The sequence below is a fragment of the Aureobasidium subglaciale genome (assembly GCF_000721755.1).
Source record: "Aureobasidium subglaciale EXF-2481 unplaced genomic scaffold scaffold_5, whole genome shotgun sequence".
Lineage (NCBI taxonomy): Eukaryota > Fungi > Ascomycota > Dothideomycetes > Dothideales > Saccotheciaceae > Aureobasidium > Aureobasidium subglaciale.
Genome location: NW_013566990.1, coordinates 611232 through 624139, shown reverse-complemented (window position 1 = coordinate 624139; position 12908 = coordinate 611232). Strand labels below are relative to the sequence as shown.

The window sequence follows — 12908 nt, the reverse complement described above, 5'->3', positions numbered from 1 at the left end:
GCCCTCTTTCAGGTGTGTGCACATTGAAGTCTTAATCGGCATGTTAATGTTGACCAAGCTCTGTCTCAAAAGGCAGGCAAGGCAGGCTTCTTCTTGGAAACGAGCTACGATTACCCCACACTTCTAATTAGCCGTAGTTACGCCGCCGCCAGAAGAAGCAAAGCTCGGATTCTTGCGAGAGGATTTTTTTACCTGCGGTTTTCAAGTCTTCAACTTTCAGGCAGTTCGACCCAGATCTTTCCAGCAGATTGATCTCTTATCTTTGTCGACACTCCGGACTATCTATACAAAACTCACTTAACAATGGCTTTCACTCCCAGAGGACGTGGTGGTTTCGGCGACCGTGGCGGTAGAGGTGGTGGCAGAGGTAATTTTCATGCGCCGAACATTCGTCTCGCACACACTCTGACGACTCCAAACTAGGCGGATTTGGCGACAGAGGAGGTCGCGGCGGCGGCAGAGGTGGTGCCCGCGGTGGCTTCGGTGGAGACCGTGGAGGCCGTGGTGGCGCTCGCGGTCGCGGCGCTCCTCGGGGCCGTGGTGCTCCTCGCGGCGGCGCCGCTGGCGCGCGTGGTGGCGCGAAAGCTGTAGTGGTGAGTTGGTAGCGCCGATAGAGAGCGAAGCAAGACACTGACAAGCATTGCAGGAGCCTCACCGTCACGCCGGCGTATTTATCGCGAGAGGCAAGGAAGACCTTCTTTGTACCAAGAGTATTGCACCCTCGGTGTCGGTGTATGGCGAGAAGCGCATCACTGTCGACTCTCCCGCCCCTGTTGTTGAAAACGGCGAGACTGCTGCTGCCACAAAGGTCGAATACCGTGTCTGGAACCCCTTCCGTTCGAAGATCGCCGCTGGTATCCTCGGTGGTCTCCAGGACATCTACATGAAGCCCGGCAGCAAGGTCCTCTACCTCGGTTCCGCCTCCGGTACCTCCGTTTCTCACGTCGCTGATATCGTCGGTCCCACCGGTACCGTCTACGCCGTCGAGTTCTCTCACCGTTCAGGCCGTGACCTGATCAACATGGCTACCCACCGTACCAACGTCATCCCCATCGTTGAGGACGCCCGTCACCCTCTCAAGTACCGCATGCTCGTCGGCATGGTCGATGTCATTTTCGCCGATGTTGCCCAGCCCGATCAGGCCCGTATCGTCGGTCTTAACGCCCACTTGTTCCTCAAGGTCGGCGGTGGTGTCCTTGTCTCCATCAAGGCCAACTGTATCGACTCGACCGCTGCCCCCGAGGCCGTCTTCGCCCGTGAGGTGCAAAAGATGAGAGAGGAGCGCATCAAGCCCAAGGAGCAGCTTACCCTTGAGCCCTTTGAGAGAGATCACGCCATGGTTGCTGGTATCTACCAGCGCGCAGCATAAACTTGACCCGCAAACTAAATCGGTTTCGCGCGGTTGCGTTTTGTTTCTACTGTGTCATACGTGTACGATCTTCTTGCTTACAAAATGGGAGTGTCAGAGGAGAACGGCTATTTCTTCTCTTGTGGCTTTTGGGAAGTGGCGTTTTGTGGTGCAAACATTCATCATCCTGGGAGTTTTACGGGCTTAAAGAGCGTGAAATGCAACATTTTCTTATTTCTTCTTCATATCGTCGTTTGACTCGTGCTCTTCGTGACTGCATCTCTCGTGCTGTGCTCATGCTTCTGAAAGCTTACTACAAAATGACCTTGAGAGCATCTTCTTTCGTGAATCGTCAATCTAGGCCATGCCCTTGACCTGAAGTACAGCCAGATCGAATTCATCTGAGCGACCACTAACGTATGATCGAGCGAGCGACAACCTCTTTGTGCACACTCGACAAGCTTGGTGTTGAATAATCCCTGCCTCCTTGTTGACTACGAATGCGTCATGACAAGCAGCCTTTGCGCTTCACACATCGTCATCCCTACCCAGAGGCTCGACACGAATGTGACAGCCATTCAGCCAGACCCATCTTCTGAACATGACATGCGGCATCTTCTCTTCTCCCTCTTCGCCCTGTCCCATGCCTCTTGCGATCTCCTCTGCCATCTCTTCAGGCAACCTCACACACAACAACAGCCTGACCTCTGCAACACACTTCCTCACCGACAGTATGATTTCCTGCAACTTTGGATCTTTGAGCCATAGATCCGCGTTTGCCTTTTCATTCAAACTCGGCTGCCATCTGGGCCCTCTATAGCGGATGGTCAGTTGGCGTAGTCCAGGCAAATCGCGAACCAGACTTCTCTCGGCAGCATTTGTGTTGAACCAGCCAGTCCAGAGACGAGTATCATTACTCCGAATGCGTAGAGTGATGTGCGGGATCAACTCAGCAAACGAGCGATTACTCAAGGCATGAGCAAAGATATTCGCATCGCTGGGGTGAGCGAAAGTAGGCGTATTTGTTTGGTAGAGCACGTGAGCAGCTTCTTCGTAGATTGGCCTACATGTGCGCAGGAGTTGTGGGGCCAGATGGTGAGATTGGTGTTCTGTGGGCCAGAAGATATTTTGGCTGCTTGTGAGGAGGTAGGAGTAGATGTGTAGGCGGAGGTCGCGTGGTAGGCGGAAGAGTGGTGAGTCGAAGACTGAAGGTGGGAGGTTGTCGGTGGAGGGGACTTGTGTGAGGGCATCGTGGAAGTCTTCTTCGGCGTAGTCTGAGGAGATTGAGGTGAGGGTGTTTTTGCGCATGGTCGAGGGCCTGAGGATGGAGTCGGCGGCATCCATGTTGCTGACATATGAGAGGCTGCGTGTGGACAGGACTGATTCGCGCCATTGGTAAGGGTCGGTCATGTTGATGCCTTCTTTCCTGCTCCTTCTAGAAGAGTGGCTTGTGACGGATGTTTAGTAGGGTTTTCATGTAATTGCCATGTTGTTGTTGCTGGCCTCTTCCAGATGATGCACTTTCTTGACGCCCGCGTCTCTGACCTTGTTGCACCCACAAGGCCTCGGCCCCGACCATGAAGTCCGTCTCTTTCTTCGACAGCAACCTCCTCCTCCATCGACATACTCAATGATACCTGACCTCTACATCTCGCCCTAAATCCATATTGTTCGGCTCGATTTAGCATATCACGGTCAAGTACAATCATCGCATTTCATCCATCTACGCTCGTCTGTTTCAGAAACATTTCACCGCCGCGCTCAACTTGCATGACTTCAATCTATTCACCCCATCCTTCATCCGCTGATTGGTCCCGTCTTACACCATCCCCATCTATTTTCGATGACTTGTCCTGCAGCAATACAGCCTCGTGCAGTTCGGCAATATGCTCTTGTCCCTCCTTGAGCGCCTGCGCTTCACCTAGCGCTTCCATCTCGACTCTCTGCCCTGCTCTCTTTCCCTCTGCTTTGTCTACTCCTTCATACGCGTACACGAAATACCATTTTATTGCTTCATATCACTGCTTCTAGCCGCTTTCACACTCCTTTGTGTGACTTGTTCCGTCTCTGTATGGTTGTGTGATACACGCGCATCTGACCGCGCGACTGGTCTCTGCCATGACTTCCTCGACTGTCTCAACCTCGGCCACTGCCCTACCAAGTCCGTTTTCTTTTGCGCCTTCGCAATACTGGGACGGAAATGATGGCCTGTACGGAACCTGTATCAGCACCCTGGCAGACGTGACACTAATCGTTCCATAGTTGGTCTTCGTTCATGGTCCGCATAGGAACCCCACCTCAAGACTTCCGTGTCTTTCCCTCCACATTTGGTCAAGAGACACTGATACCCGTTCCTGAAGGATGTACGGAAGACGATCCAGCGAATTGCGGCAGTCTAAGAGGAGTGATGCCTTTTCAAGGTGATATCAGTACTGGCTTCTTGAGCAACGCTTCGACTACCTGGGACGATATTGGCATCTACACAACGGACCTTGAGACCCACATCGGCATCAATACAAACGGCATGTATGGGTTTGATACCGTCGGTCTGCAAGTCGAAAACTCGGGTGGCATACAACAAACGCATCAGGTTGTCGCAGGCATAGCCGACAAGAGCTTTATGTACGGCATCATAGGACTGGGGCCTCGCCCATCCAATTTCTCAGTGTTTGCGGACCCGCAACCGTCATTCTTGACAAGTTTGAGGGAGAATAATACTATACCCTCAAAGTCGTATGCCTACACCGCGGGCGCATCCTACCGTAAGACTACTCTCCCTCCATATCTGGGTATGGCTGACACAGTAAAAGGCTATAGCAAAGTCCTGGGTAGCCTCACGTTCGGTGGTTACGATGCATCAAGACGAGATGGCAACGGCACTATATTTCCCTTTGCTTCCGATGATACGAAACCGCTACAAGTGGGCGTCACTCAAATCACAGCCAAAAACACCCTCCTCGGCACCGCAACTCTATACTCTACAGGCTACTTCTCTGTCATCGACAGCACTGTACCACATATCTGGATGCCTAGGGAAGCATGTGACAACTTTGCCTCGAATTTCGGCTTGTACTATGACAACCAAACAGACCTATACCTAGTGAACGACACCATGCACTCAAAACTACAACAACTAAATCCGACCATAATTTTCAAGATATCACCGCAAACCACAGATGGTGGTCCGAGCACTAATATTGTTCTACCTTATGCTGCCTTAGATCTACAAGCAAAATACCCATATTACCAAAACGACACGAGATATTTCCCCATCAGGAGGGCTGCGAATGATACACAATACATCATGGGAAGAACATTCTTGCAAGAGGCATATCTGATAGCCGACTACGAACGCAACAACTTCACCATCACACAAGCTGCATTTGCGAACCCTATGCCTGCTGAACAACTGGTCTCAATTTTACCACCAGGAGTCAAGGCTACAAATTCCACAGGAGGCGATGACGGCGTAGTCACCCGCCCAGACCCTGTACTCTCACGTAATGTCATTATCGGTATAGCCGTGGGAGTCGTCGCCGGCGCCGCACTAGTCCTATTTATCTTCGGCACATTCTTCTACGTGCGCAGAAGAAGGCGTCAACGACTTGCTCAAGCTCTGCTTGACACAACACCAGACCCCGATGAGCCTTCACCGTCTATGCATCTATCTCCTCCTGTAGAAGTAGATGCGGCCGTGAAGATGGAATTGCCTTCTGATTCTGAAGCTGCCTTGAATGAAATGCCTGCTGGGACTGAGAAGTACGGGTGGCAGCCTTATGAGGTGCAGGGAAGTAATGTGCAATCGAGGGTTGAGATGAGAGGGGGGTGGGAGCCACCGGAGTTGGATGGACGGTCTTTGAGGAGTGGGACGAGAGGAGGAATTTATGAACTTGAGGGGAGTGAGCCTGTGCAGCAGCAACCGCCGCCGAGGGAAGGTGATGGCAGGAATAGGTTTTCTTGGGAACGGTGATGGAGAGCGTGTGCATAGTTGGTATATAAGCTTGACCTGTGCATCCTTCAACATGTCAACCTCGCAAGCCCTACGAGCGATGTGGTGTCTTCATCGTCTTTCATCAGCTCTGTTCTGTTGCGGCATGCTAGTGGTTCTCAAGCAAGGGCGAGTCCTGTTGCTAGGTCCATATACAGATCGTGTCTGTCATTAATCTCCACCGCTCCATCCACTCTTGCTTCTCCTTGAACGATGGCACGATGTTTTGAACTTCACGCGTGAGAGCGAAACAATCAAAAACCTTGCGCTGACCTCGGACTCTCACTCGTGTTAGTTGATACAATTTACCTTCCCTCCTCCTCATGAGGTTTTCACATGTCCAGGCACGATATCCATCAGCAACGACACAACATTTGTGCAGACTCTGTATTTCAGGTTGCCGTCTGTCGATAACTCCTTCCGCGGCTCTTCAAAGAAGGATCCCACATCCGAAGCCACCGACCCCCACGTCCGCAACTTTCCATCTCCGCAACCCCGGTCGATCCTCGTCATGATATGGGGATCTTCTGGATCTACCTTTACAGTATATAGCAATGATCTTCATCATCAAGCACTTAGAGCCGCGCTCTGGTGACGACAACTTTTGCGATCGCTGGCAACTTTGTTTTTGGAAAGTTCCGCGTGCCGTTGTGGGTATGGGCTCTCGTGGGAGGGGGGAGATGGCTCTCTGGGGAAAGGATCACTTCCCTTGAGCAGTTTCAAGCAGCAAATCGTGGTTATTTGATATGGATGACTATGAAAAGGTTCGGAGCTAGTAGTGTCCTGATCACATTGGAAGGTGTTTATAAGTGACTTGCCTTTTCCTTTCTCTACCTCTGTCTTGCTTCTGCTCTTTTTTTCGAATCTCCTCAAAACACCATATCGGGGGACATCGCAATCATGACTTCTCACTCCCCATCTCCCCCGTCCACTTCCCGCAAAACCTCTCACTCCGACCCCGACGCCATTCAAAAATTCCAGACCAATCATCTTGAGAATGGTGAACCGATCAATCCTCGCTGGGCACCCGGTTATGGACCTCTAAGTCGCATCCCCACGGATGGCTCGTACCTTCCTGCTTTTGGAGGTGCTTTCCAACCTGGTCTCTACAAGGCTCCGAAATCCCAAATTGCGAATCCTGCTCCTCTTGGTTTGGCGGGTTTTGCTCTCACAACGTTCTTGCTCAGTATTATCAATTTGGGGACGAGAGGCATTACTGAGCCTAATATTGTTGTTGGACCTGCTATTGCCTATGGAGGATTGATTCAATTGCTTGCGGGCATGTGGTGAGTACTTGAATGCTTGAAAATGGGATGACATTCGGACCTTGGCTAACGTGAAACAGGGAAATGGCTGTTGGCAACACTTTTGGTGCTACGGCATTGAGTTCGTACGGAGGCTTCTGGATAGGAGTTGGCATTATCTTGACTCCTGGAGGCTTCAACATTGCTGCCGCTTATGGTGGTGCAACTCCTGAGTTTTACACCGCGTTCGGGTTCTACCTCTATGTATGCTTATCTTCGTCTTTTGCCATCTCGCAACATGCTGACACTCTGCAGGGCTGGTTTATCTTCACCTTCATCCTCTGGCTCCTAACTCTTCGCTCCACGGTTGCCTTCTCCTCCCTCTTCTTAACCGTCTGGCTCACCTTCCTCATGCTAGCAACAGGCTACATGTACACATCTACCGTAAACGGCGTTACCTCTCCCCACAGCACTCTCAACAAAGCAGGAGGAGGCTTTGGAATCGTTGCCGCATTTATCGCGTGGTGGAACATGTTGGCTGGTATTGCGGATCGGGGTAATAGTTTCTTTTTGGTTCCCGTGGCGCACTTCCCGTGGAGTGATAAGGGCAGGCAGAGAAGAAGGGAGAAGGCGGAGAGTATTGCCGATGTTGAGAAGGGTGATTAGAAGTGTGTAGGTGGTGTGATAGAGTCCTTGTTGAAATTACTTGTCCAACTAATTATATGTCCCTCCCTAGAAGGAGACAATGGAAGAAGTATCCGCTTAGAGATAGCCCTAGTTTTGTCTGTCACGACGACCATACGAGCCAAACCCTGCTGCTTGTTCAATCCCGAGACAAGATTACTGGCATTCGTCAAGAAAGCAACGCCGGTACTGTTACCATACTGGAGTGTGTCAATGAACATGCTTTTCAAAACACCAGTATCTTTATCCGACGTCTCTCGACTACAATCCAGTACATTCCACCACCGCAGCACTCGAAGTAACAGTAACCATAGAAGAAGGCTCAGCAGTCCTAAACTCCCCAATTCCTCCAATCAAAATCGTAGCAGCACCATCACCCAAAAACCTCTTCATCTCCTCCTCACTAGGCACACCCTTCCCCATACCCACAGCCATAAACGCCCTAACATCCTCCTCACTCGGCAAATCCTCCACAGCCGTCGCCCGCAACCTCATCGTCACAGTCTTTGACATTGGCAAGTAAGGTGACACACCAGCAACTGCGAAGTTTGGATTGTAAGCCGTATTTTGGGGCGCGAGGACGGCGATGAAATCGCGTTGCACGATGTTCTGGTTGTGGGGTCCGTCGATGGAGTCGATGGAGCCGAGTCTGGGGGCGACGAAGATGAGGACAATGGGAGTTGCGATGAGAGCTACGGCAGCGAGGGGCGTTGATACGGCTGCGACGACTGCGCCCATGGTGGCTGGTTGTGTTGGGGGTGTTTGTGGTTGATGGCAACGAGGGAACGGGAGTAGGAAGGATGAGGTGAGGGAAGAAGAAAGAAAAAGACACAAAAGAAATGCAGATTCATATACCTATAGTAGCGGTAATCGATGTGTTTGAGTGGATTTACCAAGCATTGTTCGGCATCAAGTGTGGTGAGCGTGAGTTGGAGCAAGATCCGTTTGGGCTGCGAATATTTCACCATGTGAACACCACGTACTTTCTTCAATCACAGTTTCTAACCTAGAGAGTACTCATCATGAGACCTTCATCTTGCACAGATCTGTTTGCAACCGATTGCTGAGATTTCGCAGTGATCTCCCAACGGGTCAAATATAGCAAACATTTCAGGACAACATTTCGTTCCTCTTGTCCTATGACAGCTGGTTTTGGGTATCAGGACCATCTCCACTGCCACTGATCGAGGTGTTATACATCAGTCCGTATAATCGTCGAGATAACTATACGTGGTATACAGTTATAGAATCGATGGGTTGTGACGACTTGAGGGCAAGCAGCCTGGATAGCCTATGTACACGGCTTGAAGGTGACTGTGGCATGGCAAACTTGTTCGCGAGACCATTTGGGCAATTTTGGACAAGTTGATGGATGATGTGCAAACAGCCTGCGCAGAGTCAGCTGGCAAAATCTTACAGAAGGAAAACTTGTCATCGTAGCTCAGCAAAAATAATTATGCCCGTGCTCCGAGTCGATCCGTGGGCCTGCGACACTGTAATTTATTTGCCAGTCTATTCTATAACGAACAGCAAAAGGAAATGCTCCATAAAGAGCAAAAAGAGAAGGATAGCTAAGCTCGGTTTCGATCCGAGGTCCTCCGGGTTGCTTGAACTAGTTCATATGAGCCCGGCGCGCTGCATGTTTTGTTAGTCTAAGTGTTGACGGTGGTGGAGTCTGAATGTTACGAACCTTCCGCTGCGCCACTCAGCTGTTGTTGTGGCAAATTTCTGCTTTGTATAAATCTGATTTCTTTTCTCTGACAGAAAACCACGCTTCGCAGCATCATTGAACACGCCGCCCACCACCCTTGCAACCTCGCAACCAAAGTACAAGAACTTATCGTTGTTCGAGTTACCGCACTATGCTTCTCATGACTAGTTTTGGGCATCCTCAGAGAGTCGGTGTGCTTGCATGACTAGACCGAGCCATAGGTGAAACAGCCCTTCTTCTGAGCTGCTGCTACCCTTCAGGAGTGCGTCAATCGACTCAAAATCAGACTGCACGATCGTGTATGTTTCCTGGGCGATAGAACAAGGACCCTACCTGCTTTCAGACACATGCAAGTTACCCAATAAATGGTGTTCTCTCCAAAGTCATTACCTCAAACTGGTTATGTACATTGATCCAAGCGCCGCGGGGTGGCTTCTGAAGCCTCATGAAGGGACTTTCGGGTGTTTGAGAAGCCTCACCTTGCAAAGCAGACTTGTTCTTCGATCTCCCGTCATAAAAGATGTTCAACACAATCACGATAGGTGCACACAGCCGACGATCAAGAGATCTGAACTCTCAGTAATTCTCCCGTCATGTGAACCAGCTTATAGGTAATATGGCTCGGTAGGGAAATTTGTTGACGATCTGAACAACAAAAAAGCAGCTGGTCTGTCCGCTTTTCTGAAACGCGCAACACACGTCGTCGATTCGCGCAGCCGTCGTCCTTTTCCCCATCTAGCCGACTCTCCATGTCTTGTTCGGCATAATCCTGTCTCTCATAATGCCAAACTTGGCCATTTACTAGCAAGCTTGCAAGCATATTCTCACACCGGATCAGCCAGCCTGATGCTGGAAGCAAGCCACACCCCATGGCGTTTAGAAACTACACCTTCGATGCACTCCATACCCAACCCTAGAAGCCATGGTTCGGGCCGCACGGTAGAGCCAGGCTCACATTGCGTCTTTTAACAGTGTTCATCGTCTCGCGAACCAGGGCCTTGATGGTTGCACGTACCTTCAGCAATTAATTCGGAAAGTCTCAGGCATTGGGTTTTGCGCGTTCAGGTGGGTGGCCGTAAAACATATAGGTAGGTGGCAGTACGTCAGTTGTCTTTTGGATCTTTTTTGTTTTCCAATCACTCGCTCTCAATAAACATTCCTATCAGGTTCTGATGGCGCTTATCTACGACCGTGATCTCTGGCCACGCCAATCTTTCGACCCTTCTTGTCCCAGTGGTGGGTCCTGGTATGCTTGCACAACTGGATCCAGGTTTGTCGGATGCTGCACTGGTTCCACCGACCCATGCGACGAGACGACGAGTTGTCCACAAAAAAATCTCAAGCCTGCGAGCTTCGACGTTGCTAAGTATGGCACGTTTCCGGACCAGACATGCGATGCCGACAGTAATTGGTTCACCTGTGCTGGGACAAACCCAGCTTTCATGGGTTGTTGTAAGAGCAATCCTTGCTCAAGCGGATGTCCGACGAAAGATTTGACAGCTGCGAGTCTGAGCGTCGACGAGGCAGTGGCGTCGGCATTCATGACGACGTCTGCAGCCGCTACTACCTCGACGGCAGCGGCAACAATCGCCCCTACTGCTGCTGCTTCATCATTCTCGGCCGGAGATCACGTTGGAGCTATTGCAGGAGGTGCAGTAGGAGGAGTGGCTGGCATCACTCTAATCATAATCGGTATTATCTGGTGCTTGAAGCGCAGAAATCAAGCACGAAGAGAAGAACGCGAGCGACAGAGGATGGCGGAAGATTACAAGAACGATGACGGCCATTTCCACAACACATATACACCACGACAAGCTGATACGCCACGAGAACTTCAGCCAGAGGATGACGAAGGACCCCGAAGGACCGTCTACTCCATGGAAGATCCAGAAGGACTAGAGGTTGATGATCGGCCTCAGCAAGCTACCTCAACGAGACCGAGTACAGCAGGTATGATCAAAAGCTTACGCCATCAGCTGAAGTATGCTAAGCAAAGCCAACAGATCAACACCTCACATCAAACACCCAATCGTCCAGCATCAGCCCAAATATCAGCCGACCACCCAGCGCCAACAATCCGATCAGCATAGGTCCTCCACCCAGTATCGGCGCCTCGTGGTTCACCCGCGACTCAATCTTCACGAACGGCTCTCCTCACCTCGCAAGCATCCCCTCCCCTGACGAACAGCGCCGCGTCTCTTGGATCGAGCAAGCACGACACAACGGTAACAACAGCCCCATGATAACTCCCATCCACTCGCCTCTTCACAACAATCAACCCGACTACTTTGGCGCTTTCGAAAATCATCAGCGTCAGACTTCGCATGCGACACAAGGTCCGATTTCGCCACAGAACCAGCGTTTCGAACTTGATGATACGCAGTTGAGTCCTCCCGTTGAGCTTGAAGCTATTGAGGCGACTTCGAAAAAGCAGGGACACGAGGCTAGGCAAGAGGACCCCGTGCATGAGCCAGCACAGAGACGTGGCCGACATGATGTAGAGGAAGGACAGACCGGATCTGCATATTTCTCGCCAGACGATATTGGGAAGCCGTAGACTTAGACTCTGCCTCTTTCCTATCCATGGCGATGGAAGCACACAACGAACTTTACGATTCTTCATCACGAACTCTTACGTATCATTATCTTTTTCATTGTCAAAAAATACTATCGCTATTAATTTCTGTCCTATTTTGCTGTTATAATCTTCGTATATTGCCAAACAAGATCTGCTTGTAGTTCAGAAAGTAGATGACTAAGAGCGATCTGGCCATGATCGTCGAGGTAGCAAAACAGAGCTCATATGCCGAATGAGCGGTAATGATCCATGCCTGACCCTGCATCGTGCCTGAAGGTGGAGATATATGTGGCAATTTCAGCCCAAGTATAACGTAAACACATGAGTGGAACGGACTCATCACCTTGTTTCAAAACGACATCAGGATGTTGTTTTATTTTCGAAATATCACACAAGTCTCTAGGACGAAACTGCCGCTAGAGAGGACGAGAAGAAATCCCTGGTTGGAGAGAGACAGTGTATACGTCTCGTTGTTCGACGTGATGTTGATTTGCACACAGAGTGTTTCTAGGCTGAATAGTGAAAAAAAGTACGAGCAGGTAGAATAAAGCACCAGACTCGGTAGTAATAAATAAGCTATGATTCTGATCTTGTAGAGCAAAAGTCTTTGAGAGCAGAGTGCTGGAGAATATAGTAAAGAACGTGCTTCACTCGTTTCTCGATACGTGAAGTAAGAAAGTCAGAAAAGAGAGCTCGCGAGGTACCGTACAAGCTAGAAGCAGAACAACCACCATAGCTCAAGTGAGAATCAAGCTCCTTGGTTCAAAATCCAATCGAGCAACCAGATTGACCGATAAAGCACTTGCCCCTTCACTTCAAGTGTCCTGGTACTTTGATCCAATCAACCGACCACTGGCCCACATTTCTTTCCCCCAAGCCCTCTCCTCATCACTCAAGTCCTTGCGATGGTCAGGAAGAGATGGCGTCTCAGGCACAGTCTCCACCTTGACTGCATCGTGCTTGGCTTCCCATGCTGCCTTGTACTTGCAATCCTCCTGTTCAACTCAATGCCCTCTTTGTTGGTTTCAATGGGAGCCCAGCCGAAAATAGGACGATCCTCGCTGCTCGCAAAGAACATGATGTGTTCTATCTGGCAAGGGTGGGACGGTCCAATCGGGGAAGGACTTGCAGAGCAACTTGTGGATTGGCCAATCTTTCTTCTGGCAGTCTTTGCTGTAATAGTAGATGTTGTGGCACTGGCTTCATTGAGCGCCAGCTTTACCGCAGACGGCGCAGTTACTGTTGATAGCTTGCATCGTGGTGTGCAAAGTTGAGAAGATGGAAAGAACGACCGACTCTGATGGGGAGCTGGCAGGAAGTCATATGAGGAAGGGACGTAGTGTGAGAGTGACGCG

General features: G+C 50.4%; 6 protein-coding genes across 6 annotated transcripts; 4 read left to right on the top strand and 2 right to left on the bottom strand.

Annotated features, from left to right (window-relative positions):
• Positions 1 to 279: 279 nt before the first annotated feature.
• Positions 280 to 1590, top strand: AUEXF2481DRAFT_95974 (uncharacterized protein). Its single transcript, XM_013490552.1, has 3 exons — positions 280 to 367; positions 424 to 593; positions 647 to 1590. Exons 1-3 carry the CDS (start codon positions 304 to 306, stop codon positions 1367 to 1369), a joined length of 957 nt encoding a protein of 318 aa, XP_013346006.1. The 5' UTR covers positions 280 to 303; the 3' UTR covers positions 1370 to 1590.
• A 286-nt stretch (positions 1591 to 1876) lies between these two features.
• AUEXF2481DRAFT_3225 (uncharacterized protein) lies at positions 1877 to 2758 on the bottom strand (the record flags this gene model as incomplete). Its single annotated transcript, XM_013490239.1, has 1 exon — positions 1877 to 2758. The coding sequence occupies one exon, from the start codon at positions 2756 to 2758 to the stop codon at positions 1877 to 1879; it is 882 nt and encodes a 293-aa protein (XP_013345693.1).
• Positions 2759 to 3112: 354 nt separating this feature from the next.
• AUEXF2481DRAFT_596672 (uncharacterized protein) lies at positions 3113 to 5489 on the top strand. The gene is made up of 3 exons (XM_013490604.1): positions 3113 to 3558; positions 3611 to 4110; positions 4159 to 5489. The coding sequence occupies exons 1-3, from the start codon at positions 3467 to 3469 to the stop codon at positions 5316 to 5318; spliced, it is 1752 nt and encodes a 583-aa protein (XP_013346058.1). The 5' UTR covers positions 3113 to 3466; the 3' UTR covers positions 5319 to 5489.
• Positions 5490 to 6236: 747 nt separating this feature from the next.
• AUEXF2481DRAFT_27655 (uncharacterized protein) lies at positions 6237 to 7246 on the top strand (the record flags this gene model as incomplete). Its single annotated transcript, XM_013490344.1, has 3 exons — positions 6237 to 6622; positions 6682 to 6844; positions 6896 to 7246. 3 exons carry the CDS (start codon positions 6237 to 6239, stop codon positions 7244 to 7246), a joined length of 900 nt encoding a protein of 299 aa, XP_013345798.1.
• A 163-nt stretch (positions 7247 to 7409) lies between these two features.
• AUEXF2481DRAFT_37922 (uncharacterized protein) lies at positions 7410 to 8039 on the bottom strand. Its single transcript, XM_013490436.1, has one exon. The coding sequence runs from the start codon at positions 8000 to 8002 to the stop codon at positions 7526 to 7528; it is 477 nt and encodes a 158-aa protein (XP_013345890.1). The 5' UTR covers positions 8003 to 8039; the 3' UTR covers positions 7410 to 7525.
• A 2378-nt stretch (positions 8040 to 10417) lies between these two features.
• AUEXF2481DRAFT_3221 (uncharacterized protein) lies at positions 10418 to 11532 on the top strand (the record flags this gene model as incomplete). The annotated part of the gene is made up of 2 exons (XM_013490238.1): positions 10418 to 10925; positions 10979 to 11532. 2 exons carry the CDS (start codon positions 10418 to 10420, stop codon positions 11530 to 11532), a joined length of 1062 nt encoding a protein of 353 aa, XP_013345692.1.
• Positions 11533 to 12908: the final 1376 nt, after the last annotated feature.

Excerpts from the sequence above, each read along its gene's own strand:
- AUEXF2481DRAFT_95974 (XM_013490552.1), top strand. The coding sequence starts at position 304 with ATGGCTTTCACTCCCAGAGGACGTGGTGGTTTCGGCGACCGTGGCGGT. Across the intron at positions 368-423 it reads CGGTAGAGGTGGTGGCAGAG|GCGGATTTGGCGACAGAGGA; the intron begins GTAATTTTCATG and ends ACTCCAAACTAG. Across the intron at positions 594-646 it reads GTGGCGCGAAAGCTGTAGTG|GAGCCTCACCGTCACGCCGG; the intron begins GTGAGTTGGTAG and ends CAAGCATTGCAG.
- AUEXF2481DRAFT_596672 (XM_013490604.1), top strand. The coding sequence starts at position 3,467 with ATGACTTCCTCGACTGTCTCAACCTCGGCCACTGCCCTACCAAGTCCG. Across the intron at positions 3,559-3,610 it reads TGGGACGGAAATGATGGCCT|TTGGTCTTCGTTCATGGTCC; the intron begins GTACGGAACCTG and ends ATCGTTCCATAG. Across the intron at positions 4,111-4,158 it reads CACCGCGGGCGCATCCTACC|GCTATAGCAAAGTCCTGGGT; the intron begins GTAAGACTACTC and ends ACACAGTAAAAG.
- AUEXF2481DRAFT_37922 (XM_013490436.1), bottom strand. The coding sequence starts at position 8,002 with ATGGGCGCAGTCGTCGCAGCCGTATCAACGCCCCTCGCTGCCGTAGCT.